Raw genomic sequence first — 25785 nt, forward strand, 5'->3', positions numbered from 1 at the left:
TCTCTGCTAGGGGCTCTACCCACAGCCCTTCTGCTGAGACGATCTCAGGCCTAACCAGGACCTTGCTGGCGCATTTGCTCACTCAGTCGTGTAAGAGGTGTCTGTTGCATGTTTACTATGTGCTGCACCCTGCGCTGAGGCTGGGGTATCCGGCTGACCCCACAGACATGGTACCCACTGACATGGGACTTACACTTAAACAGGAAGATGGACAGTTGGAGGATCGAGAGTTTTCCCAGCAAGAATATCCAGGGAACTCTGGGGATGTCCTGATCCAGACTTGCGCGGGGTGCGAGGAGATCCTCCCCAGGATGCTCAATTCCAGGCCTTAGTGAGGAGCAGAGCTGGTTTGGTGCTGGGGCAGGGAGCCAGGCCCATCCAGCACGGGGTGCACCAATGAGGGAATGCACCAGGCAGGCAGAGCCTTCGGGCGTGGCGAGGAGTATGCCCTGTCCTCAGCACACAGAGGCCAGGCCTTGCGTGGGGGAGCCGGATTCCGTGTGGGCTGTGAGCAGCCCACTCAGCCTGTGCTTCGGAGGCTGGCCTGGGTGCAGCCCGGTGGGGGCCGGGCCAGCGGCTGCCAGCTCCTGTGGCGTCCAGTCTTCTTGCCAAGAGGCCTCTTTAATTCACATTTTCCACATCGACTTGATGTTTTGAAAATGTTGACCTTTAGTTCATCAAATGTCACTTATTAAATCGTAAGTCACATCCCATTCAATTAAAAAAAGACAATGGACTGGTGACTCAATGCTTGGTCTCTTGGCAGGAAAGACCCTGAAGCACTGGAGGCCGGAGGAAGTCACGTGCCTTGTCAGTGATCCCTGCATCCCTCGGGGTGGGCAGCTTGTCATTCCTGTGAGAGGCTGGACTGGAGGGAGAGACTGGGTTGGCAGCCAGGCTGGAGAAGCTGTGACAGGACTGGAATACCAGGCCCAGGCAGGTGGACTTGAAACTTACTCACAAGAGCCCTGTTGGAAAGGTGGGGTTTGGTCTGTCAGGCCAGAGAGGAGTCAAGGCCACGTATGCAATAGTGCTTGACTGGAAAAGAAGCAAATGTGGAATGTATACAGGCAGGGAGTGAATGAGGGGGCTTGCTGGAGTAGGGACACTTGAGAGATGAGTTGGAGTGAAGTCAGTAGAGGTGAAGGGATTCTAGCCAACGACTCTGCAGCCCGAAGAGAGGCTGGGAGGTGGGAAAGAGCGGGAGATCCAATGGGCAGGTGGGATGGGGCTGCATGTGCTGCCTCAGGCACTGGGGAGCCCTAGCAGGTTCTTTTTTTTTTTTTTTGAGACAGAGTCTCGCTCTGTCGCCCAGGCTGGAGTGCAGTGGCCGGATCTCAGCTCACTGCAAGCTCCGCCTCCCGGGTTCACGCCATTCTCCTGCCTCAGCCTCCCGAGTAGCTGGGACTACAGGCGCCCGCCACCTCGCCCAGCTAGTTTTTTGTATTTTTTAGTAGAGACGGGGTTTCACCGTCTGTTAGCCAGGATGGTCTCAATCTCCTGACCTCATGATCCACCCATCTCGGCCTCCCAAAGTTCTGGGATTACAGGCTTGAGCCACCGCGCCCGGCCCCTAGCAGGTTCTTGAGCATGCGTGTTGCTCAGGAAGAAAAATAAGATCAAGTGAATGTAAAAGCTCCCTACAGCTTGCAGGAAGGAGAACTGAAAGTCTTTTGGTTTGGGTTAGAACGGTTCCCAAAGGCTGTGAGGGGAGGGTTCTCCCTGCTGAGATGACTACGCCTTATTCAGACCTTCATGGAGATGAACGACAGATGTGGAGGCCAACCTGAGACTGAACTCTAGCCTTGCGCTCCTACCCTTGCACCTCAGTACCCCCATTTATGAGGTGGAGAAACAGTAATCTGCCTCAGGGTTGTGCGAAACATAATTAAGCCATGCGTACAAAATGCCTGAAGCATGTTGCGGGTGTGTGGACAGCATTGGGGTAGCCAAGGGTTGGGGTCCCTGAAAATCCCACCACAAGAAATTCACAGTTGGGGAATTTAAGAGCTTTTTGAAAAAAACAGTGTTGAGGCCCCAAGGCCACCAGTAGACCTTAGGAACATGATGTATGCTGAAGTTCATTAAAATAACACAGTAAAGAGATTAGCTACCATCTTTTATGTATCTTAAATTAGGAATAAGGGGAAGTTCTTTAAGCTTCAGTTTCTTCATTTGTAAAATGGGGCTAGTGACTGCTTCACAGGGCTATTGTGAGGATGAAATGAATGGGGCTGAGACGCTTGGCATTGGATGTGGCTGGGGTAGGGTCTCAGGTGATGTCCCTGGGATGGTTCGATTCGTTGCCGTGCACCATCCTTCCTCACTAGAGGAGTACGCGTTTCTGCTCCAGTAGTTTCAAGGAGATGCTTATAAATATGCGTTCCCTCCTTGCAGACATGCCTGGGCTAGGAGACTTCTCTTGAGTCTGGGACTCACTGCCTTGTGTGCAGCAATGAAGGTCACAGCTCTGGCCCCACCCTTTGCTGGCTTTGGGACCTTGGGCAGGTCCTTCATCACCCTGGGACTCAGTTTCCTCATCTGTAACAATGGGCTAATAATGGTGCCCCCCACCCACCCTCAAGCATTGTGTGAGGCCAAAATGAAAATAGTATACATGAATTGCCAATAAGGGCTCAACCATAGCCACGTGGTCATGGACCCCCTCCTCCTGGGGTCCCACGTAGCCCCAGGACCCCAGGCACCCCTCTAACACGCAACTCGGCTTCCTCCCCGGGTTCTTGTCTTACAGTTTATGTTACGGTTCCTGGAGTGAGAGGAGTAAAATTGGTCTCCCCATCTGCTCTCTGCTTTGCCTTCCTTTTCACTTTTCATCTCCCCAGGCTGTTCATTGCTCATTCATTCATACATTCACTCACTGACACATTTACAAATATTTATTTGGTTTTTTTTGTTTGTTTTTTTTTTTTGAGGCGGAGTCTTGCTCTGTTGCCCAGGCTGGAGTGCAGTGGCACGGTCTCGGCTCACTGCAAGCTCCGCCTCCCGGGTTCACGCCATTCTCCTGCCTCAGCCGCCTGAGTAGCTGGGACTACAGGCGCCCGCCACCACACCCGGCTAATTTTTTGTATTTTTAGTAGAGACGGGGTTTCATCGTGGTCTCGATCTCCTGACCTTGTGCTCCGCCCACCTCGGCCTCCCAAAGTGCTGAGATTACAGGCGTGAGCCACCGCGCCCGGCCATTTACAAATATTTATACTGGTCACTGTGCTAGGCACTGCCAGACCCGCTGGTGAATGGCAGGGATATGGCCCCTGCCCTCATGGAGTCTTGGGCTTCAGCAATTAAACATCCAATTAAATGTATAATTCTCAGTTAACATGAGACTATAAAGGAAAAAAGCAGGGGGCTGTGAGGCCTGCGTCTTCTAGGGGATCTGGGGAACCTGACTGCAGTGGTATTTGACGGCTGTCTGACAGGTGCTTAGGGTTCACTGGGCCACCGAGAGACAGGGAGGCCCAGGTGGAGGGAGAGCATGGGCAAAGGCCCTGAGGTGGGCGGTCACAGGTTGGCTGACCGAAGTGACTGCTGGACAGAGAGCTGGGGAGTGCCAGGGCTGGAAGACTCAGCTGGCCGGGCCGTGTAAGCTGCACAAAACACCGTAAGGAGTTTATCCTAAGAAGCTTCAGCCCTTACATGGTTGTGAGCAGATCCTCACAAACTCTTAATGGGAAGGGAAGAGTGGAGCCGTTCGGAGTTTCAGGCGGTGTCCAAGCAAGGGGGCGGTGGTCTGCACATCCGCACACTAGGCCCTTCCTCTTCAGTCACACGCTAGAGGAACAACTGACAATTTGCACTTAGTCCTGAATCCTGGTGGTGACACAGAAGAAAGTCATAGACACTCGGGGTGGGGCAGAGGGGCCCTCACTGAGTCCTCTGCTGTCATCCAGCCCTGATGATTGATTCTAATCCAGGCCGCTTCTGAGGATGCGAGGAAAAGGCTGTTAGCATAGGCCCTACTGCGCACCTGGCAGACCTAAGTTCTTCATCTCAGCTGACCTTACCAGCCCCCCCACGGGCATGGGTGGGGGTCCCCTGTTGTCCACAGAAAGAAAACAGGGCTGGGAGCTTGTGAGGGCCCTGCCCAAGATCCCGAGGCCCCTGCCAGCCAGGTGTTGGGGCCAAAGTCCATGCTTCCCTTCCCTGTGGGTAACACAGGGGAGAGCACATTACTGTTTCTGAAGTACTTTGGACAGTCACGCCAGGTCAAAAGCTCTGTGTGGTCAAAAGCTACAAGGCCTGTGGCTGGGGGAGCCGCGCCCCCGCCGAGGACGTGATTTTGAGGCTTTCTTAGTCCGGACTTGCCTTCATAGCTTCCCGGGACCTCCCAGGTCTGGGTGGTCATCGGCGCCCTTACCAGGGAGGGCTCTGCTCCCCTAAATGCTCCTGTGCACCTGCCCCAGCCCCTTCCCTCCTCCTGGTGCTTGGGTCATGCCGTTCCCTGTGCATGCCAGTCCCCTTACATGCACATTTTTCCTCTATGATTTTTCCTGTTTTGATGAGACACTGCTCTTGGCCGTGCTGGTTCCCAAGAGGGGACGAGGCCCCAGCCCGGCCAGCCGGTCGTTCAGGAACTTTGCTCCTAGGCCCAGCCCCACACCCAGCCGCATTCCACCAGGGCCAGAACCTTTGAGCTCCATGTGAATGGGGCCTGTCCCACCCACCCCCAACTCCCATGGCCACCTCCTTATCGCCCTTCCCAACTGACGGAAAAGGCCATATTCCAGCCTGGAATTAGCTTGCCCCCATTTCTGTTTTCTTCCAGGCTGAAGGGTGGGAGAGTTTCCTAGAGTTCTTGGTCCCGCCGACATCTGAGCCCATGGCGTCGGGACCTGCTTTACAGGCTGCCATGAGGGAAGCAAAAGGAGTGGGGGTGCCTATCAAATATATTAGCTCCTTGGTTTGTTCATTCATTCATTTGACAGATGCACAGAGCACCTACTCTGTGCCAGGCATTGTTCTAGGCACTAGACATTAAAAGATTAGAAATTAAAAAGTGTCCTGGAGCCAGGTGCGGTGGCTCATGCCTGTAATCCCAGCACTTTGGGAGGCCAAGGTGGGTCAGGAGTTCGAGGTCAGGAGTTCGAGACCAGTCTGGCCAACATGGCAAAACCCCATCTCTACTAAAAATACAAGAATTAGCTGGGTGTGGTTGTGGGCGCCTATAATCCCAGCTACTCGGGAGGCTGAGGCTGGAGAATTGCTTGAGCCCGGGAGGCGGAGGTTGCAATGAGCTGAGATCATGCCATTGCATTCCAGCCTGGGTGACAGAGTGAGACTCTTGTCTCAAAAAAAAAAAAAAAAAAAAAAATGTCCTAAAGGTCACAGTGCCATCCCAACCTTGTGAAGTGTGGCTGCTCTCATTGGCTCCACTTTACAGGATGAAACCGGGGTTCAGAGAGCTGCCACAGATGCCTGGTGCTGCTGGTCGCTTCTCTGCTACCTCTGAGGGAATCACCTTAAAAGCCTCCTCCTTAGGGCCCCTGGAGCCCTCCGTAGCCCTCACACCTCCTGCGCTGAGCCTGGGCTGGATTGCAGCCCTTGCTCCTGTCCTCTGCAGGTGCCCTTGGGCAGGGGACAGCCTGCCCAGCTGTACACAGTGGCCTTGCCAAGACCACAGCATGGCCCATAGGTGGTGGCTTCAGGATTTGGAAGCCGGGTTTCTCTAACTCCAAACTCCAGTCAGTACTTTGGGCTTCTGGATTGTTTGTCGGCTGGGTTAGCTCTGTTCTATTTTCCCAACTGTTTCTTGCCTTTAAGCTGTGCTTTGCCTACAGGCCTTTTCTTAATTATTCAGCTTTGCCAGAGGTGCTTCTGTTGAAAGTACTTGTCCTGAGAAGTTTCAAGCTTTTAATCTTACCTTTGACGCACATTTAACTGTCCCATGCTCCTATGTGTTTGTTCATTTCTTATTTATTCTTTCACCGAACAGCGTTGGTTCAGTGCCAGGGAGGGGCAGGGACAGAGGTGAACAAGACGTGTCTCCAGCCTCAGTCGCTCAGGTGTGTGAGACCGTGCGCTCAAGTGGGCTCATCAGTTCCCTGATGGGGGAGCAGAGGAGGGCAGGAGGGTGTGGAGAGGTGTGGCAACCTTGAAGGACTTTGGTGATGATGACGATCACAGCCAGCCCTGAATAGGGTTCTCTTTATGCCTGCACCGTTCTGCCCCCTCACATCTGTTAACATGCTTCATCCCCACACCCAGTCATTAGGAACAACCTACACATTGGGAAGCCAAGGCACAGAGAGGTTAATTAACCTGCCCAGGGTTGCCCTGAGCCAGGGCAGAGCTGGGGTTTGAACCCAGGCCTCCCGGCTCCTGCATCTGCCCCCTCATCACTGCACCACACTGCATGCACAAGAGCTCCCTGGATGCAGGGTTGGGAGCATGTGTGCAGCCTCAGAGCTGTGACCATGAAAGAAACAGACTGCTCCGAGGCTTTGCTGCAGAATCTGGGCCAGCAGGTGTCTGGGAGGAAGCCACCCTTGGGCTGGGTCCTGGGGTCAGGACAAAGAGAGGGACTGGTGCTTGAGTGCTTCTGGATCTGCAGATCCACGGTGGGGCTTCTGAATGATCTTGTGTGAGGAAGCAGTCCAGGGTGTTAACCACGCCTGTGTTTCTTTGTGAGCACAAAAACATATTCCACAGCCAGAGTTCCACAGTGTTTGGAGCTCTGCCTGAGGGCCTGGGCTGGCGTTGTGTGAGGAGGAAGGGCCAGCGAGGGCGGATGTAGGCTCAGCCAGCCTCGGCCGGAGACCGGCCCTGGCAGTGACCGCCTGGGGTCACTCTGGGTGAAACGTATCCACCCTCCTGGGCACTCTGCGCTCTGCTTCACATCCACCACAGAAAACAAGCCGAGTCCTGCCGTGGCCTGCAGGGCCTGTGGGATGTGTCCTCCATCCGCCTTGCTGACCTCGTCCCGTGCCACCTGCTCCTCCCTGCGTGCCAGCCGCAGTGGCCACTGCTGCTCCTGACACAGGCCAGCCTCACGCCTACCTCAGAGCCGTGGCCAAGCGCTGGCCATTCCCTCTGCTCAGAATGCTCTTCCCGGGCCCTTGGCAGAGTGGGTGCCTCCCTTCCCTCGGGTCTCTGCCCTGACCTCACCCAGCCTGCAGTGCTCTCCGTCTGGCTCTGTCAGACCCCCCTGTTCTCCTTCATAGCTCCTCCCACTCTCTGGAACAGTCCCATCTCCTTTTGGCTTGTTTATTATCTGTACCCTCCGTGGGAGCCTTGGTTCCTCAGAGCACAGGCCTGGCCTGTCTTGTTCACGCCTGTTGCTGCAGTGCCATCAGTGGAGCCTGGCACTTGTGGATGCTGACTACTCGTTGGCTGAATGAATGAACCTCAGTTGCCTCATTTGTAAAATGGGAAGCATCACACTGATCTACTAACGTTGGGGTAAAGATGAAAGGCATGTTATTTGGGTCAAGGCACCCAGCACCGTGCCTGACACATAGTAGGTACTTAGGAATTGGTAAATAATGCATGTGTCAGCCCAAGTGCAAGTTACTGGCCTTGTTTAGACAAAGTGTACACGGCATAGCTCTGTTTTTTGGCATTGCCGGGACAGCCGGGTGCTCCCCAGCTCTAAAACTCAGGGTGATAGGCAGGGCAGAATAAGGTAAGGGCAGAAAATAAGAAAAGAGGAGGAAGTGAAAAGGAAAAAGCGCTTTGCAGTGTGGACTGCTTTTCAGTAGAAATGTAGAAAGACATAGTTTACCTCAAGGCCTCGTTTTGCTCACTGGAAAGTTTATAAATTCCTGCCAAGAACTTTTATTTATTTATTTATTTATTTATTTAGATGAAGTTTTGCTCTTGTCACCCAGGCTGGAGTGCAGTGGCATGATCTCGGCTCACTGCAGCCTCTGCCTCCCAGGTTCAAGCGATTCTCCTGCCTCGGCCTCCCGAGTAGCTGGGATTACAGGTGCACACCACTGCACCTGCTAATTTTTGTATTTTTAGCAGAGGCAGGGTTTCACCGTGTTGGCCAGGCTGGTCTCAAACTCCTGACCTCAAATGATCTGCCCACTTCAGCCTCCCAAAGTGCTGGATTACAGGTGTGAGCCACCTTGCCTGGGCAACTGAGTGAGACTACATCTCAAAAAAAAAAAAAGCATGGCACTAGGTAAGGGGGGAGATAAGGAAGTGCAGTAGAGGAAGATGTAAGTGGAGACTTCCTTACGGCATCGAGACCACACAAATGGGCACGTGTTTATAGAAAGGCCTAGTGGTGAGGACGGCAATGGTGATGGGCACTCCTGAGCACAAAGGTAGATGCCTTTCGGCTGCAAAATCCCATTTCCTTGAAGAATTCTCCGCAGCAAGCTGGCTGGCCGGCCTTGACTTTTCTCTTCCTGAAGGGAGCCTGGTTCTCCACTGACTCAGCAGGGAACGTGTCCTTTAGTGGCACTTATTGATGTCAGGATGTGAAAAACTTCCCCAACCTCAAATTTGGGACGTCCTTACCAGTGTTTCTCAAATTTCAATCACTCTAAGGCCACTATCACAGTTTGTGCCGCACCTACATCTACTCATACTGTTATATGCTTTGTGTTTTATTTAAATGGACTCACTTTTTAAAAAGCTTGCATAGATGAATTTTAAAAGGCAAACCCTTTACCTCATCTCTAAATAAATGGAAGACCTGCCATGAGTCCAAGGCACCTGTGAAAGTCAAAGCAGTGAGATGAATGTTCTGTCCTAGAGCTATTGCTGGTAGACGGTTCCGTGCCTGAAGCCTAGCCTTCTACTTATTTATACACACATGTATACCTACATACAAAGTCTCCCTGTGTCACCCAGGCTGGAGTGCAGCGGTGCAGTCCCAGCTTACTGCAGCCTCAGCCTCCCCATTAGCAGGGACTCCAGGTAGCACACCACCACGCCTGGCTCATATTTGTGTTTTTAGTAGAGACAGGGTTTCGTCATATTGGCCAGGCTGGTGTCGAACTCCTGACCTCAAGTGATCCGCCTGCCTCTGCCTCCCAACGTGCTGGGATTACAGGCGTGAGCCATCGTGCCTGGCCTAGTGTTCTTTTTATTAAAAAAGTGTGATTATTAAGTGTCAAAAGACCTGCTGGCACCAAATGAGATTTTTTTTCTAAACTCGATGATGAGAATTGAAAGAAAAGTGGAAAAATAATCACTGCTTCTGTGGGTGATTTGTGTTACTTGCTGCCCTCTCTGGTTTTCACCTAAAACCGTCTTAGGTATACCCACTGCGCAGCCTCCCAGAACCGCCCACCTCCTTCCGGAGGGCCAGGAGACACAGACTCCTTGGGCACGTCCAGTCGCACCTTCAGGCTGAGTGGCCAGGAGTCCTCCCGTGGCCAAGCCCACCTCTCTCTTCCAGGAATTCAAGTCAGCGTTTTTGTTGGTCCAGATCTGAAGCCACTTCTTCCACGCAGCTGCCCCTGATCTCTCTACTTCATAGCATTTTGGCTCTTTAAAAAAGAAAAGAAAAGAAAAAAAACAAACGTGTGACTTTCTTAGAGGTGTTAGAATTATCCTCCTAGTATGTTATTATTCTGACTTAATTCCGAGAGCAGGGCTTTGTCATATGGAGCTGGTACCTACTATGTCACAGCACTGCATGTGGCACAACAGACCAGGGCTTTTAATCGTTTTTGACATCTACTCTCTGAAGAATACATTTTATATCACAACCCAGTGTACAATGTATGAAAACTCAACATGGCCGGGCGCAGTGGCTCACACCTGTAATCCCAGCACTTTGGGAGGCTGAGGCGGGTGGCTCATTTACAGTCAGGAGGTTGAGACTAGCCTGACCAACATGTTGAAACTTTGTCTCTACTAAAAATACAAAAAAAATTAGCTGGGCATGGTGGTGCATACCTACTCGGGAGGCTGAGGCAAGAGAATCGCTTGAACCTGGGAGGTGGAGGTTGTAGTGAGCCGAGATCACGCCACTGCACTCCAGCTTGGACCACAGAGGGAGACTCCAGTCTCAAAACATAAACATCTCAACAGTGCTTCTCTTACTACACGCAATGACAATTAGTTTTTGTTTTTGTTTTTTTTTGAGACGGTGTCTTGCTCTGTGACCCAGGCCAGAGTGCGATCGCATGATCTCAGCTCACTGCAACCTCCGCCTGCCTCCAGGGTTCAAATGATTCTCATGCCTCAGCCTCCTGAGTAGCTGGGACTACAGGCACGCACCACGACACCTGGCTGATTTTTGTATTTTCAGTAGAGACGGAGTTTCACCAGGTTGGCCTGGCTGGGTCTCAAACTCCTGGCCTCAAGTGATCTGCCTGCCTCAGCCTCCCAAAGTGCTGGGATTACGGGCATGAGCCACCACACCAGGCCGTCTTTTTTTTTTTAAATGCTGGTTGCAATCTACTACTTTGATTTCTTAACCCACTAGTTGTCCTCATCTGCGGTTGGTAAAAGCATTGCTGTAGGGGGTTAAAGCATGCACCATATTAACAGGCCCCCCCGCTTTTTTTTTTTTTGAGCACCTATTATATGCTAGGCACAGTGCTGAACACTGTCTCCTTTTATCATGGCCACGTTTTGCGTGTCAGCCCACTGAGTCTCAGAGAGGGACACCACTTAAGCCCAGCTCACACAGCAAGTAAGAGCAAATTAAGATTCCAGCCTGGGTCAGCCTGGCTTACTTTCACGTCCTTGGGGCCTTGGAGCAGTTCCCTTGTGTATCTGCCGCAGAGCCTTGCTCAACGCTCTTCCCAGAGGAAGTGATCGAATGAAGGAATCAAATATCAAATTCTATAGAAATTCTTTTTTTTTGAGACAGAGTCTCATTCTGTCACCCAAGCTGGAGTGCAATGTCACGATCTTGGCTCATGGCAACCTCTGCTTCCTAGGTTCAAGCAATTCTCTTGCCTCAGCTTCCCAAGTAACTGGGATTACAGGCATCCACCACCACGCCTGGCTAATTTTTTGTATTTTAGTAGAGATGGGGTTTCACCATGTTGGCCAGGCTGGTCTCGAACTCTTTACCTCAGGTGATCCACCCGCCTCAGCCTCCCAAAGTGCTGGGATTACAGGCATGAGCCACTGCACCTGGCCTATAGAAAGAAATTCTAAAACAGTCTCTTTAATATTAACCTAAGCCAGTGCAAAGAGTTCCCAAATGTGGCTGAGGACTTGTTTTTTTTCCTTTCTAAATGTTTAAGGAATTTTTTAATTGAGGTATTGCAGATTGTAAAGTGTTCTTAAGTATACAGTTCAATGGCTTTTTACCTGATAGTCCCATGTGGCCACCCCCAGATCAAGGTGCACACCACTTTCAGTGCCCCAGAAAGCTCCTGCATGCCCCTTCCCAGCCAGCACCCCCGCTGTGGGGTGACCTGTCTCCTGACTTCCCTCCCCTTGCCTTAGTCTTACCTGTTCTTCAGGTCACATGCGTGGAATCATACGATCTGATCAGTGTGTGTTGGACTTCTTTCATCCCATGTCCCATCTGTGGGATCCATTCTTGTGGTCGGATCAGTGCTTCATTCTTTTTTATACCTGATTGGGGTACTTTTGAGCTTATTTTTTATTTCATAGAATATTTTGGACATGTAGAATCACATAAAGAATAATATACACCCACCTCCCATCCTAAGAAGCAAACCTTAAGCTCCTGTATTTCTCTTCTGCCTGCACTTTCCATTTTGACCCATCTCCATCCCATCCCAGGAGAAATACTCTTCTAAATGTGGTATTTATCCTTCCCATGCAAGTTGGGAAATTTGTACTACCTATGTACAATTTCTTAACAGATCCTTTATTTGAGTGAGTATACAGTTGCTTTTTCTTATTTTGTATTGCTGAATCCAATTAAACTTTAATGTAAACATTCCAAGTGTTTCTGGGATTCAGAACCTCACCTCCATGCTCTAGAGGTCAAGAGAGTTGGTGCAAAGTCCAGAAGGAAAGGCCAGCTGGGGAGGCAGGAGGAGAGCGGAGTGGGGAAGAGAAGTGGAGAGAAGTGGGAGTGGGAGGGAGATGCTCACAGCCCTCAGACAGCAGCCATGACCTGGTGGGGGCCCCTGCCGCTGCCCTAGATTTTCTCTCATCTTGGACCTATGGGGAATGCACCGTGCCCCTCTTTGGGGCCTAATTTCCTGTGTCCACTGGTGCCACCTCTTTGCAGAGGCAGCCTTCAGAGGGATTTGTGGGGGAGAAGGAGCTTCTCCTTTGGGGAGAAAATGCTTGTGGTCCTCCATGTACCCTACACCCTGCAACTGTGTCACAGGAGAAGCACTCCCCCATGGGGGCCAGGCACTGTGCTAAGCCTTTTCCCTGTACTAACATGCGAACCCCCTCTGAGCACGCCAGTGAAGTGAGCACTGTTTGACAACCTGAGAAACGGAAGCACGGGGCAGTGAAGGGAATTCTCCCAGGCCACAGCTAGCAAGTGGCAGAGCTGGGACTTGAACCCAGAAAGGGCAACTCCAGGCTCACCGCCCTGTACTCTCCAGCCTGTTGTCTAGTAGAGGCAAGGGAGGCCCAGGGGTCTTCCCCGATGCTTATCTCATTCTGTAACTCTGCATTCTCAGTGGAGGTTTTCTTGACTCTAGCTCCAGGCAGGCAGAGACTGCCTTTGTTTGGCTCCCATTTTTATCATTAGCAGAGCAGGTGCTAGTGATAGTTGCTGAACGGGTGCTGGATGAACGCATGAACAAATGCATGAATGTGGAAATGAAAGGAGATGCAGATGGAGATGATGCAGATGGAGATGATGTAGATGGAGATGATGCAGATGGAGATGATGCAGATGGAGATGATGCAGATGGAGATGATGCAGGTGGAGATGATGCAGGTGGAGATGATGCAGATGGAGATGATGCAGATGGAGAGCAGTGGCCATGCAGAATCGTTGCAGACCTTGGCTTCAGGCTGTGGGGGATCCGCAAGCCAAGAGTTTGAATTCTAGCTCCAGTGCTTGCCAGCAATGCCACCTTGGGTGACCTTTATCGTGCTACCTGGAAAGTGGGGTTGCTGGCAGCCCCTCCCTCCTGGCATCAGTGACACTGCATGGTTAGGGTGTGATCCCTTTGGGTACAAGCGGGGGTGGTGGACCTCCCAGGTGGGCAGGTCCAGTTTGGATGAAAGGCCAAGGACAATTCACAGGCGAGCACAGGAGTCCTTGCTTAGCCCCAGCAATTCCACAGAACCTGCTGTGAACTGCTAGCTGCTGCCTGTAACTTTTCCCTGTCCCTATTTCCACTCCTTGGAGGCCGCAAGAACAACTGCTGGCTGGCCTTGGCCACTGCCTCAGTGTTCCAGCCTCTGCCGTCATTTGACACCAAGAAGACAGCCAGGCAGGCCTTGGCTCGCTGCAGAGGTTACTCCACCCCCAGTCCTCGCCGCCCCCCAGTCCTCTGGGTCCTGGCTGGGCTAGGCAGGAGGGCACTTACCTCTCCCTTCTCTCTCTACCGTAGCATGAACCAGCAGAGGGGCTCTCAACCCTGGTGCTGGGCAGCGGGTCTAGATTTCCCTCTCCGTCTGCAAGTATACCCACAATTTCCCTTCCCTGCTTTCTGGGCTCAGCAGGGCTATTCACAGGAAGCACGGAGGACCTCTCCCTCACAGTGAGCAACTGACCTTTTTTGAGCACCTAGTGAATGCCAAGGGTTCTTTCTACATTCCAATTCGTGATCTCATTCGTTTCTCAAGATCTCCCTAGGAGGGAGACGTAATGCCCCTCCCCATTTTACAGATGAGTAAACTGAGACTCCAAGAGGTTCAGCCAGTTGCCTAGCAGAGGCAGGATTTGAGCCGAAAGCTGGGTTGTCTGTACTCCCCTCCATGCTGCTCTGCAGAAAAGAGAAGCCCTGAGAAAGCTCAGGAATGTAGTGACAGTCGCAGTGCTAGCGATGATGTTAAGCACAGCTCACGTCCACCATGTGCTTGCTACGTGCTGGGAGCTGCCATTCATGCCTTACGTGCATTTCTGCGTTCTTACTTCTGTGAGGTAAGCAGTATTTTAACCCCATTTTACAGATGAAAAACACTGGCGGTTCAGAGAAGAATCTGTCTAAAGTCATGCAGCTAATGCGTGAGACAGTAGAGCCCCTGGCTCTGAAAATCCATGGGGATTGAAATGCCAAGCACACTGGTTCATCCAGACAATGGGATATTGTTCAGGATTGAAAGGTAATGAGCTAGAAAACTGTGAAAAGACATGAAGGAGCCTTAAATGCCTCTTACTGAATGAAAGAAGCCAATCTGAAGAGGTTCTATACTGTATGATTTTAACTCTGTGACGTTCTGGAAAAGGCAAAACTATGGAGACAGTAAAAGATCAGTGGTTGCCAGGGGCTGGGGGGAAGGAGGGATGAATAGGCGGACCACAGAGGATTTTTAGGGCAGTGACACTGTGTGTGATACTGCGGTGATTGATACATGTCATTATACATTTGTCTAAACCCAAGGAATGTACAGCACCAAGAGTGACCCCTGATGTAAAGTATGGACTTTGAGAGACAATAATGAGTCAGTGTTCATTCATCAGTCATAACAAATGTCCCCTCGGGTACAGGATGTTGATAGTGAGGGAGGCTGTGCATGTGTGGGGACAGGCAGGATATGGGAAATCGCTATCTTCTGCTCAATTTTGCTATAAACCTAAAACTGCTCTAAAAAATCTTATGTTTTAAAAGAGGGACAAAAGTTAAACAGGTTCACTATGCACTTGGTGCTTGAGCCACCACAACCCCAGCAGTGATGTGCAGTGGGGTGTAGCTCTGCCTGGTGTGGGGGCTTCCCTGGCTGGCTTAGCTGTGGGCTCATCTTTTCCAGGCCTGCTGTCAGGTGTAGTTTGAAATCCAGTTCAGGAGTGCACCCTGCATGGGGAGCTAGAGGGAGGCAATGGTTGCTGTTGGGTGACTAGCAGAGGCTGAGGGGATGGCAGGCATGCCAGGGCCCTGACAGGGTATAGACAGATCTTCCCCCCTGGGGAGGAGGAAGGAGGAGGTGAGGGGAGTGACAACTGCATTCTTTGGTCCCCATTCCCCAGGACAGTGTGTGCTCAGGGGAGGCTGGCCTCACCCCTGCCAGGGAATTGCAAAATTCAGCCTCAGTTGAATGAGTGTCCTTTGGAAAAGTACATTTTGCTCAGGAGCCAAGTAAAACTGAGGACTCTGCAGCCAGCACACTGAAGTCGCTGGCCATGACTCACACCGAGTGGGATGGGGAGGGCCGAGTTGGGAGGCAAGCCACTGCTCTCTGGTGGGTCCAGGCTCCCTCTGGCGCCAGACCCCTCGGCTGGGCTCACGTCCCTCAGCTGGGATATTTTGTGTGCCAGAGGCAGCAGCCTCAGATGGCTTTGTCAGGGTTCAGACTCGCCTTGCTGTTTAGAAAAGATGTTGCCTCTAAGAAGTCATGGAGAAAATGAATCACTGTAAAAATCAAATTTTCTTATCCACTTGCATTATTGGTTTAGAGATGGCTTCTCTCCAAGATTAATTTTTGGTAGACTGCAGATCAAAATATTTAGGGGCATCTGGGGGTGTCGTGAGAAGAGCCCCAGATGGGACACTCGTTCTTCCTTGTGACATTAGGCAATTTGGTACAGCTTTCTGGATCAGTTTTTGCCTTTAAGATGCATCTGGACTCATCAAACCCAGAAAGTATGGAGCAAATGTTCCTATTCCCATGTCCTTGGCAGACATTGCTAATCTATCTCCGGGCTCCAGCAGAGTCAGGTCTCAGCCTTAGTTAGCAGCCTGGCAACCACTAGACTTGATCCCTGAGATGAAACCTCTTGACCACACAGGAACTCCATGATCTCGAAGCTCCCTTCTGGCTCTATAACTTTTATGTTTCTCTCTCTTCTTGTTATATTTTTCATTCTACTGACTATTCTGACACAAAAATACTTCATGTTCAAGATTTAAGGCCAAGTTCACAAACTGATAATACTCAGGCCACGTCTGACCCACAGAAGTGTTTTCTTTGCTTTGCATATTATTTTATTTTTAAAATACTTGGCATCATTTTTTAATTGGTGATTTCACCTCATTCCCCAGATTTCTGGTTTCGCTTATCTGGCTGCCCTGGGACCCCTTGGTTCCAGCCATGTGCCAAGCTGGGAGGCTTTCTATGGACTCCACAGTTTGCCACAGGCCACACCCAGCCCACTTCTCTACCTTCCAGTTCCTGCCTATTCTCAGTAGACATTTTCCCACGTGAAGTATACTTCTGTCCCACGTGTAAGGCCTGGCCGTCTCTCATTTGCTGATGTGAGCTGCTGGGTTACCAGTGCTTGGGTCTGTTAATTGACTTGGGGATGCTGACGTTTCCTGGAATCTCTTTCAGAGGGAAAGGTGTTTCCTCTCTGTGAATGATAACTGCCTGATGAATTAGTTTTACATTTTTATTTTCTCATGTGGGCTTTCCTTAAAGCAGGGGCTCAGTTATGCCATGAACTGTTGAAGAAAGCACAGGTTGAGGCAGATGTGGGAAATTTAGCAGGGGGAGCGGGGAACAGAGCCCTTCCCTCCCTCTCGCGGCCGCTCCCTTCCTCCCCGCCTGCCTACCTGGATCTCCTCTGTGGAGCCTCGTTGCCGGTGGGTGGTGAGGAAACCAAGTGGCTCCCTGAGGGTACTCGCCTGCACAGCTCAGGTGAGCTCTTGGCTCAGGAAAGACCCACAGTCTTCCCTGGCTCAGTGGGCCTTTTGCTGCTTAAAGATGACGCTCCCCACTTAAGCTCACAGTGCCAGCCCCTGGGGAACCCCAAGACGTGTAAGACAACCTCCTGCCCTTGAGGAATTCACAGCTTTGAGGGGAAGACACCAATAGTATTAACGGGGCAGTGTGGGCTGTACTGTTCATTTGTGAATGCAGTCCACGCATGCTCAGTGACATCAATCACAGCATGTGCCCAGTAATAACAGGGAGACCTCAGGGGCTGCAGAGGGCCCCCTGGGGGCACTTCATCCGGCCTGAGGCTGATTGGAGATGGCTTCTCAGAGAAAGGGATGGTGAGCTGAGTTTTCAATTGCCTGAGGCCTCTGACCTCACTGGCCACTCCAGCCATATCCGCCTCCCTGCTGCTCCCTGCTGTTCCAGGAACCTGACGCTCCCTGCCTCAAGGCCTTTGCACTTGCTGTCCCTTCTGCCTGGAATGCTGTTCCCTGGCTATCCCTGTGGCTGTTGTCTCATTTAATTCTATCTCCATTTGCATGTTATGATCTCCTTGTCTGATGAGCCCCATCCGAAGGGCCCTGGCATTTCACTATTTCCTTAACCTGTTTTATTTTTCTTCATAACGCTTGTCAGCACTGACATATATGAGTTCCTTCACTGTTGGTCTCTCCCACTAGGAGATAATCTAGGTGAAGGCAGGGAGATTTGTGTCTGACCCCTGATGTGCTCCCAGCACCTAGATCAGTGCGTGGTCCACAGTAAGCACTCGGTGATGCAAAGTACTGTGAGCTGCTGGAGGAGAGGGGGTGATGCAGACAGATGGCACCGCGCTGGAACAGCAGTGGTCTTTGGGGAACAAAGAATGTTGGCAGGCAGTGGGGTGGGAAGAAGGGACAGATAGCAGCCAAAGACAGATCTGCTAAGACAGGCCCTGACTGTGTCTCTCTTTTTATTTATAACCTGCTTATTATAGAAAAACTGACAACACCGAGATACGCCCAAATGAAAGTGATCACCAACCAGCGTCTCAGCCAGGCCGACAAGGAGAACATGCTGACCCCTTTCCTAAGGCGCTTTTGCCTGGGACTGTGTGGAGAATCTCATCTTTTCATTTGTGAGCCAGATCTTGCTTTCTAAAGCGCACAGCTGCCTGCCCCTTCAGGTCTCTTCACTGTGCTCCCAGCTCAGTGCAGTAGCCTTGTGTTCAGATGGACGAGGACATGTACTCCTGCTTGGCCATGAGATATAGTAACCTTGGGCCTCAGGGGGCCATGAAGCTTTGCGGGAACTTCCGCCCTTTCTCCTCCAGCCTCGTCCCCATGTGTCTGCCTGTACTCAAGGCCTCAGTCTGAGTCACTGTCTCTACACAGTCTTTCCTGAACCTCAGTTTTCTTTTTCTGTAAAAATGGGGGTGAAGCCGGGGTTTGTACCTGAATGGTTTTGAGGATCAGATTTGAGGATCAGATGAGACAATATGAGTTACTACTTGGGTTCATGGGAGGTGCTCAGTAAATATCATTCTCCTTCCCCTCTTAAAATCTTAATCCTGCACTGTGCTTTTACCCCAGGCCTCCCCAGAACTCAGCCTTGACTTATTTCTCAAGGTCACTGAGAGTGTTGTCAAAAGGTGGTCTCAGGCCAGACTCGGTAGCTCACACCTCTAATCCCAGCACTTTGGGAGGCCGAGGCAGGTGAATCACTTGAGGCCAGGAGTTTGAGACCAGCCTGACCAACATGATGAAACCCTGCCTCTACTAAAAATTCAAAAATTAGCCGGGCGTGGTGGCACATGCCTGTAATCCCAGCTACTTGGGAGGCTGAAGCAAGAGAATCGCTTGAGCCTGGGAGGGGGAGGTTGCAGTGAGCCGTGATCGTGCCACTGCACTCCAGCCTTGGCAACAAGAGCAAAACTGTATCTCAGAAAAAAAAAAGAGAGAGAGAGAAAAACGGTGGTCTCATAGCACAAAGCAAAGCTGAATCAATTGGGCAGGTGGAGGCCAAGGGACACTTGGGTTTTCCCGAAAGGGGCACCTTTCACAGGTATCTTGGCATGGCTCCTTCCCCTAAATACTCCCCTCCTAAACTTAAAAACACTGACACCAACAGTTTATGCTTTTTAAATCTCTGTGAAAGGCCGTGCCTGGCGGGGAGCCACGGGCATGAGAATCCAGTCCCCGGAATAGCTCCTGCCGCTCAGCGTTTAAATGCCATCTGTATTTTTATCCGATGATGGGTCACTTTTGAAAAACCCGGCTCATGCTCTGCCCCTCTAAGAATACATTTCCATTTATAGCATCTGCACACAGGATGTTGTTGTATCCCGGTGTGGGGCCAGGAGGCCGTGTCCTATTTCCAGTGAGTTGGAAACACTTGGGGGGCTCTTGCTCCCCCCGGCCCAGCACTCCCTGTGGCCTTGACAAGCGGGAAGCCTGACTCCCGGCCAAGCCCTGGCTGCCTTTCCTCTTCCTGCGCAAGCCTGAGCTCATCTGTCTGTTGCAGGTGGGGGAGGTGAGTGGGGATGAGGGGCCCCTCTCCAGCCTTGCCCAACCAGGGCTTCCAGGTGACACAGCACCACATTTCCTCAACTCTGTGGACCCTGCATCCTTCCCTCACTCACCCAGTGCCACGGCCCGCTGTCAGCATGGGCCCTGTGTGGCACAGGAGGGCAGCGATGAGTACGGAGAGCCAAGGCTCCCAGGGCCCAGTGGGGAGCTTTTGGGAGGCCAGGGAGGATCCGTGTTCAGTCTCCAGGAGGAGGCTGGCCGGGGTTCCAGTCCTGACTCTGCTTCTTGCTAGCTGTGTGAGCTTAGGCAAGTGGCTTGGCCTCTCTGAGCCTCAGTTTCTGCATTTGTTGAAGGAACCTCAGGAGTAGTAGGGAAGATTCTGTGAATAGATTAGGCCAAGTGTCTAAGCAGTGCTTGGCCCATAGGGTAGGAGTCCAGGAAATGCCAGTCCCCTTTCCCGTCCCTCTGTTGACCTGTGGTAAGTCAGGTGGGTGCGGGCTGAAAGTCTTAGGAAATCTGCTTGAAGTTAGAAATAAACACATGCCTTACACCTTAGGAATTCCAGCTTGCATGGGCGTCTCCAGAACTGTGCTTTTCAGCAAAGCAGATTCCTGCCCTGCCTGCCTTACCCCATACCAGTTCAGTTCATTCTACAGTGGGGCCCTGGAATCTGCAATTTGTTTTCTTTTTTTTTTTTTTGAGATGGAGTCTCGCTCTGTCCCCCAGGCTGGAGTGCAGTGGCATGATATTGGCTCACTGCAACCACTGCCTCCTGGGTCCAAGCAATTCTCCTGCCTCAGCCTCCCAAGTAGCTGGAATTACAGGCACATGCCACCACACCTGGCACTTTTTTTGTATTTTTAGTGGAGATGGGGTTTCACCATGTTGGCCAGGCTGGTCTCAAATTCCTGATGTCAGGTGATCCGCCCGCCTCGGCCTCCCAAAGTGCTGGGATTACAGGTGTGAGCCACCTCGCCTGGCCGGAATCTGTAAATGTAACCAGCTTCCCACAGATTCTGAGGCAGTGGTCCTTGGACCACACTTTGAGAAATGTTGCCTTCTTCATCCATTGCACAAGTGTTTCTTTTGAACCTACTCTATGCCAGGCACTTTTCTAGGCCCTGGTGATGTAGACAGATGGGGTTCCAGCTGTCTGGTGACTTATATTCTGATGGAGTCAGGCAGTGAGCAGATACACATAACTCAATGTCAGGGAGTGATTTTAAGTGCTGTGAAGAAAGAAGAGGGCAGAGGCTTCGTGTGGTGGCTCACGCCTGTAATCCCAACATTGGGAGGCTGAGGCAGGCAGATTGTTTGAGCCCAGAAGCTTGAGACCAGCCAGGGCAACATGGCAAAACCCCGTCTCTACAAAAAATACAAAAATTAGCCAGGTGCAGTGGTGTGCGCTTGTCCTAGCTACTTGAAAGACCAAGGTGGGAGGATCACCTGAGCCCAGGGAGGTCGAGGCAGCAGTGAGCCTTGGTCGTGCCACTGCACTCCAGCCTGAGCAACAGAGTGAGACCCTGTCTCAAAAAATAAAAAAAAAAAATTTAAAAAAGCGGGCAGAGTAAGCACAGGCTCCCCCGAGGAGATGACATTTGAAAATAGACTTAAGTGAGGGAGCAAGCCGTACAGAGATGCAAGGGCAGAACCTTCCAGGTAGAACGGCAATTCATTCAAGTTCTCCAGCTGATGAATGGCGGAAAGTCAAGGCCTTTCCATACCTCCTGTGCTTTTTCTTTTACATGCTATCTGTAAGGAGTGCTTTTTTAGCTGAAGTAACAGAAAACTGGACTAGAAGAGGTTTAAATAAGAGTTTTTTTGTTTTCATTTTTTTTTTTTCTCATGTCACAAGAAGACTGGAGGTAGCTTGCTGCTGGTGTTGGCTCAGCATCTCAAGGATGCGGGAGTTTTTATCTCAGCTCTCCGCTGCACTTTTCCCTTATGGTCTCAGAGGAGCTCCCCCAGCTCCAGATGTTATGTCTGCACCCAAGACAGGAAGATGGGGTTGGGGTAGAAGTGTTAGTGCCAGTGATGTGTGACACTTTGATTGATAAAAGCAAATGCACTCTACCCCCAGCAGGCTTCTGCTTCTTATCATCAGTCAGAGCAATGTTATATGGCCACCCCAGGCCACAGAGGAGGCTGGGAAAGTGAAAGTCAGTGGTTAGGGTTAAAGGGAATCAGAATCCAACAAGGTCTACCTATTGCCTATGGATTTTATTGAGAGAGAATCTCATCCCGTTGCCCAGGCTGGAGTGCAGTGGTGCAATCATGGTTCACTAAAGTCTCAAACTCCTGTGCTCAAGTGACCCTCCCATCTCAGCCTCCTGAGTAACAGATTACAGTCATGAGCTACCACACCTGACTAATTTTTAAATATTTTGTGGAGATGGGATCTCGCTATGTTGCCCAGGGAACTCCTGAGCTCAAGCGATTCTCCTGTCTTGGGACAACAGGCATGAGCCACCATGCCTGGTCACATCCTTTATTTATTGAAGAAACTAGGTCATTTATTCTGTAGAATGCCCACATTATGGATTGGGCTTGTTGAATCATGTAACTTGTTGCTGGTATTTTTTGTAAATTGGTGGTTAGATCTGGAACCTTGATTAGACTCAGGGTCAGTTCCCTTGGCAAGAAGCATTCCTGGGTGCTGCTGTGTGCTTTGTATTATGTCACATTGAGAGGCACAGAACAACTGGCCTTCGTCTCTTGGAGATGCTCAGATGGATCACTGCGTTCAGGCAGGGGCAGCCTGGTCTATCTGGTAGGAAGTTTCCTGTCATTGCTGGTTATTGTCTAGATCCAGGACTTCATCAGGGGACGCACAAAGAGGATTTTTCTAATTCTCTTAGTCTTTCTGCATATATTCTTTGCAGTTATTGTATAAAACAGAACTTTGCCCTCATCAACTATTTGGCTATCTAGAAATACATTTTATACCAAGAAAAAAAGTCAGAGTAAGTGCGTTCTCTTTATTTACCGATTTTCAGAATAATGAGTTGGTGGTGTAGGATCTTCAAGGTGTCCAACAAAGCTCGTTACTTGTTTTTAGGAAGTATCCTTATGAACTCATGGATCACTTAATGTATGGGATGTATTTTAATTATGGCTGTTAAAATGTTTTATTCAGACAGCTTTATTGAGGTATAATTGACTTACAATAAATGTCACATCTGAAGTGTACAATGTGAAAAATATGACATATGTATACATCCGTGAAACCATTATCACAGCCAAGATAGTGGATGTCTACACCACACCCCAAAGCTTGCTCCTCCCTGTCCTTTCCGCTCTCCCTGGGCAGCTGATGATCTGCTGTCACTCTAGATTAGTTGGCATTTTCTAGCATTTTCTATAGACAGAACCATACCATATGTACCCTAGTTCGCCTGCCATTCAGCATCATTATTTTGAGAATCATCCATGTCGTTGCATGTATCAATGCTGCATTGCTTTTTGTTGCCGAGTAATATTCTATTTTATGAATATGCCACACCTTGTTCATCCATCTGTCTGTTGATGGACGTTTGGGTTGTTTCTATCTTGTGGCTATTATAAATTAAGCTTCCATGACTTTTCATATACAGTCTCTGTATGGGCACATGCTTTCATTTCTCTTGAGCAAACGCCTAGAGTGGAATGGCTTGATCATATGGTGAATGTATGTTTAAGTTTTAAGAAATTGCTAGGGCCGGGTGTGGTGGCTCACGCATGTAATCCCAGCACTTTGGGAGACTGAGGCGGGTGGATCACTAGGTCAGGAGTTCGAGACTAGCCTGGCCAACATGGCAAAACCCCATCTCTACTAAAAATATAAAATTAGCCGGGCATGGTGGCGCATACCTGTAATCCCAGATGCTTGGGAGGCTGAGGCAGGAGAATTGCTTGAACCCAGGAGGCAGAGGTTGCCATGAACCAAAATCACGCCACTGCACTCCAGCCTGGGAGACAAGAGTGAAACTCTGTCTCAAAAAAAAAAAAAAAAAAAAATTAAGCCTAATTTATCATTTTTCTTTTATTAATTGAGCTTTTTGGTATCTCATCTAAAAAAGAAAAATCTTTGCCTAACCTAAACTTACAAAGATTTTCCCTTATGATTTCCTCTAGAAGGTTTATAGTAAGTCTGACATCAGATCCAATTTTGTTCTTTTTCACAGTTGCTTTGGCTATTCTAAGTTCTTTGTATTTCCATATGAGTCTTAGAACCAGCTTGTCAATTTCTACAAAAATACCTGCTGGGATTTTGATTGGAATTGAGTTGATCTATGGATAAATTTGGGAAGAAATGCCATCTTTACAATGTTGAATCTTCTGACCCACTAATGTCTATATTTCCACATTGACTTTTGCTTTCATGTCTTTAATTTCCCTCAGCAGTATTTTCAGTATATGGGTCTTGTACTTTTTTCTCAAAGTTATTTTTATATATATATATATATATATTTTTTTTTTTTTTTTTTTTTTTTTTTTTTTTGAGACAGAGTTTTGCTCTTGTTGCCCAGGCTGGAGTACAATGGCATGATCTTGGCTCACTGCAACCTCCACCTCCTGGGTTCAAGCGATTCTCCTGCCTCAGCCTCCCGAGTAGCTGGGATTACAGACATGCGCCACAATGCCCAGCTAACTTTGTATTTTTAGTATAGACAGGGTTTCTCCATGTTGGTCAGGCTGGTCTCGAACTCCTGACCTCGTGATCCGCCCACCTGAGCCTCCCAAAGTGATGGGATTATAGGTGTGAGCCACCGCACCCAGCCATATTTAATATTTTTATACATCTCCTAAGAATAATAGAAGTAACCATTCATATAAACTTTTGGTTTCCCCTTCTTTTGCTTCCTTTTGAAGATATAAGCAAGACCGTACATTCATTTTTATCACTCCACCCCACCCCCCTGTCACAGGGACACACACATAAAATGTAACAGAATGCAGCATTCTGCCCTAGCCTTTTCCTCTTACTGTATCCTGGAGATTCCCCATGACAGTGTCATTGTCCCATACAGCTGTATCACCCTCTGCCTTATGGGTGATCTGTAGTGACCCCTTTGGCTGGATGTTTGGATGGTCTCCAGTCATTTGCTGTTACAGCTGGTGCTGTGGCGAATAGCCTTGTGCAGACGTCATTTTGTATTTTCACCTGGAGTTCACTGAGTGCTGTTAATGGGCCAGGCCCTGCATGACCCACAGGAGATTCAAGGACACATCTGACCCAGCCCAGCAAGGGTGGAAGATCCTGCAGCCACCCTGGGGCTGGGCCAGGTATAGTCCCCAGAGCCTGTGGAGATCGGGGAGCTGCCTTGGGATGGGGAGTGTGGTTGGTCTGGCTTTCTGGAAGCCAAGCTGTCAGATTTACTCCTCTTCCTCTTTGTCCAGACTTGGTCTTTGTGGGAAGGAGAGGAGGGGAAAGGCCAAGACTTTGTGGTCAGAGAGGGTTATCACAGATGGGAGAGGTCACATGTGGAGATGATTGGGGTAGAAGTGGAGGCTGCTGGGGCTGGGAGGCCATGCCGTGGGCACCAAGGTCTGGGGAGAGAGCTGCAGGGAGAAAACCTTATATGTGTTGGTGACATCAGCATATGTGCTCTGTATACCAGGAGTCGTCACCTAGATCTCTCATAAATCCAGGCCTTCGCTCCTTCACCTGCCAGCCTGTCTCCCTCTTCCAGGCAGGCATGTGGCCCAGGGGTGAGAAGCAGCGTTCTACTGCCAGACTGTGCCAGTTCAAGTCTTGGCCCTGCCTCTTGGGCAAGTAAAACAGAAAGAATGCTACTGTCTGCCACACAGGGTTATGACAGTGATCTGAGGTACTGAACGCAAAGTGTAAGCCCGAGGCCTTGTGCACAGTAAGCCCTCGCGATGGGGATAGCAGCAGTCATAGCTGTGATTGTGATTATTATTATTATTATTATTATTCCTCCCTCAAAGCTTCTCCATCTGGGCTAGAGACAGAGCTGGACCTTTTTTCCTTTGGACAGAGGGAGAAAGTGATATGAACTCATCTTAGTAGTATGAATGTCAAGGTCAGGATTTGAGGGGGGCGATGAGAATGATTCTAGGGCACCCTCCCGCCTGCCTCCACTTGGCTGTGGTGTGTTCATTTGCCTGCGTGCCCCCCAACACACATACATGCATGCACACACATCTGCAGGCACACACCTATACTAGTAGAGCCCCCGGCCAGGGGTTCTCAGTAAGGTGGAGGGAATGAGTAGGTGGCCAAACGAGTGAGTTTTTCGCCTCCCTGGCACTCGGCACCGAGGACTCCGACAGGCTGGTGTCCAGGGCTGACGAGCCAGAGTTTCAACTAAAAGCCTTGATGGCTATTTTTGGGACAAATGACCCACCACTTCCAATGACTTGCTCCTAAATGGCATCTAATTTCATTAAGCCTTGGAAACAGTGACATCACAAGTGCCTGCCTGTTAGCCGCCCACATATGGCGAACCACAGAGTGATCCGAGATTCGTCTGCAAGAACAGGGGAGAACTAAGGTCCCAAGCAGCAAAAGTTAAAATAGCAAAGCTGAGGCATTCTGCTATGAAAAGAAATTACAGATGAAATCCATTAGTCAGACATTTCCAGCGGCAGTTTCCTTGCTTGGGAGCAGGGGAAGACGTGTTTATTTGGGGTTGGG

The 25785-nt window shown here is 50.2% G+C and overlaps 2 protein-coding genes and 1 long non-coding RNA gene across 45 annotated transcripts in view; 2 read left to right on the forward strand and 1 right to left on the reverse strand.

Annotated features, from left to right (window-relative positions):
* RPL26L1 (ribosomal protein L26 like 1) overlaps positions 1-25785 on the forward strand; it is a 493737-nt gene that overhangs the window by 379529 nt on the left and 88423 nt on the right. The window contains exon 1 of one of the 40 annotated variants that reach the window (XM_078003970.1): positions 3364-3367. The exons of the other annotated variants lie outside the window; for them this stretch is intronic. The gene's annotated coding sequence lies outside the window, so the exon portion shown is untranslated. Of the gene's footprint in view, positions 1-3363; positions 3368-25785 lie in introns of those variants that run through there. 40 annotated transcript variants of the gene reach the window in all.
* Positions 1-25785, forward strand: part of ERGIC1 (endoplasmic reticulum-golgi intermediate compartment 1) — a 120585-nt gene that overhangs the window by 21900 nt on the left and 72900 nt on the right. Inside the window, exon 2 of one of the 3 annotated variants that reach the window (XM_077937449.1) lies at positions 13996-14148. The exons of 1 other annotated variant lie outside the window; for it this stretch is intronic. In XM_077937449.1, coding sequence (XP_077793575.1) covers positions 14084-14148 — 65 coding nt within the window. In that variant the 5' untranslated portion in view covers positions 13996-14083. Of the gene's footprint in view, positions 1-13440; positions 13967-13995; positions 14149-25785 lie in introns of those variants that run through there. One more of the 3 variants, XM_015141419.3, reaches the window with a different exon arrangement.
* Positions 7791-13534, reverse strand: LOC144329599 (uncharacterized). Of its 2 annotated transcripts, XR_013395003.1 has the most exons (3): positions 13410-13534; positions 11389-11514; positions 7791-9461 (listed from the first exon to the last, which is right to left on the reverse strand). It is a non-coding gene; the product is annotated as an uncharacterized LOC144329599 (long non-coding RNA). The 2 variants fall into 2 exon arrangements; XR_013395002.1 differs by lacking the exon at positions 13410-13534 and having other exon boundaries at positions 11389-13036.

Source organism: Macaca mulatta, chromosome 6 (assembly GCF_049350105.2).
Source record: "Macaca mulatta isolate MMU2019108-1 chromosome 6, T2T-MMU8v2.0, whole genome shotgun sequence".
Lineage (NCBI taxonomy): Eukaryota > Metazoa > Chordata > Mammalia > Primates > Cercopithecidae > Macaca > Macaca mulatta.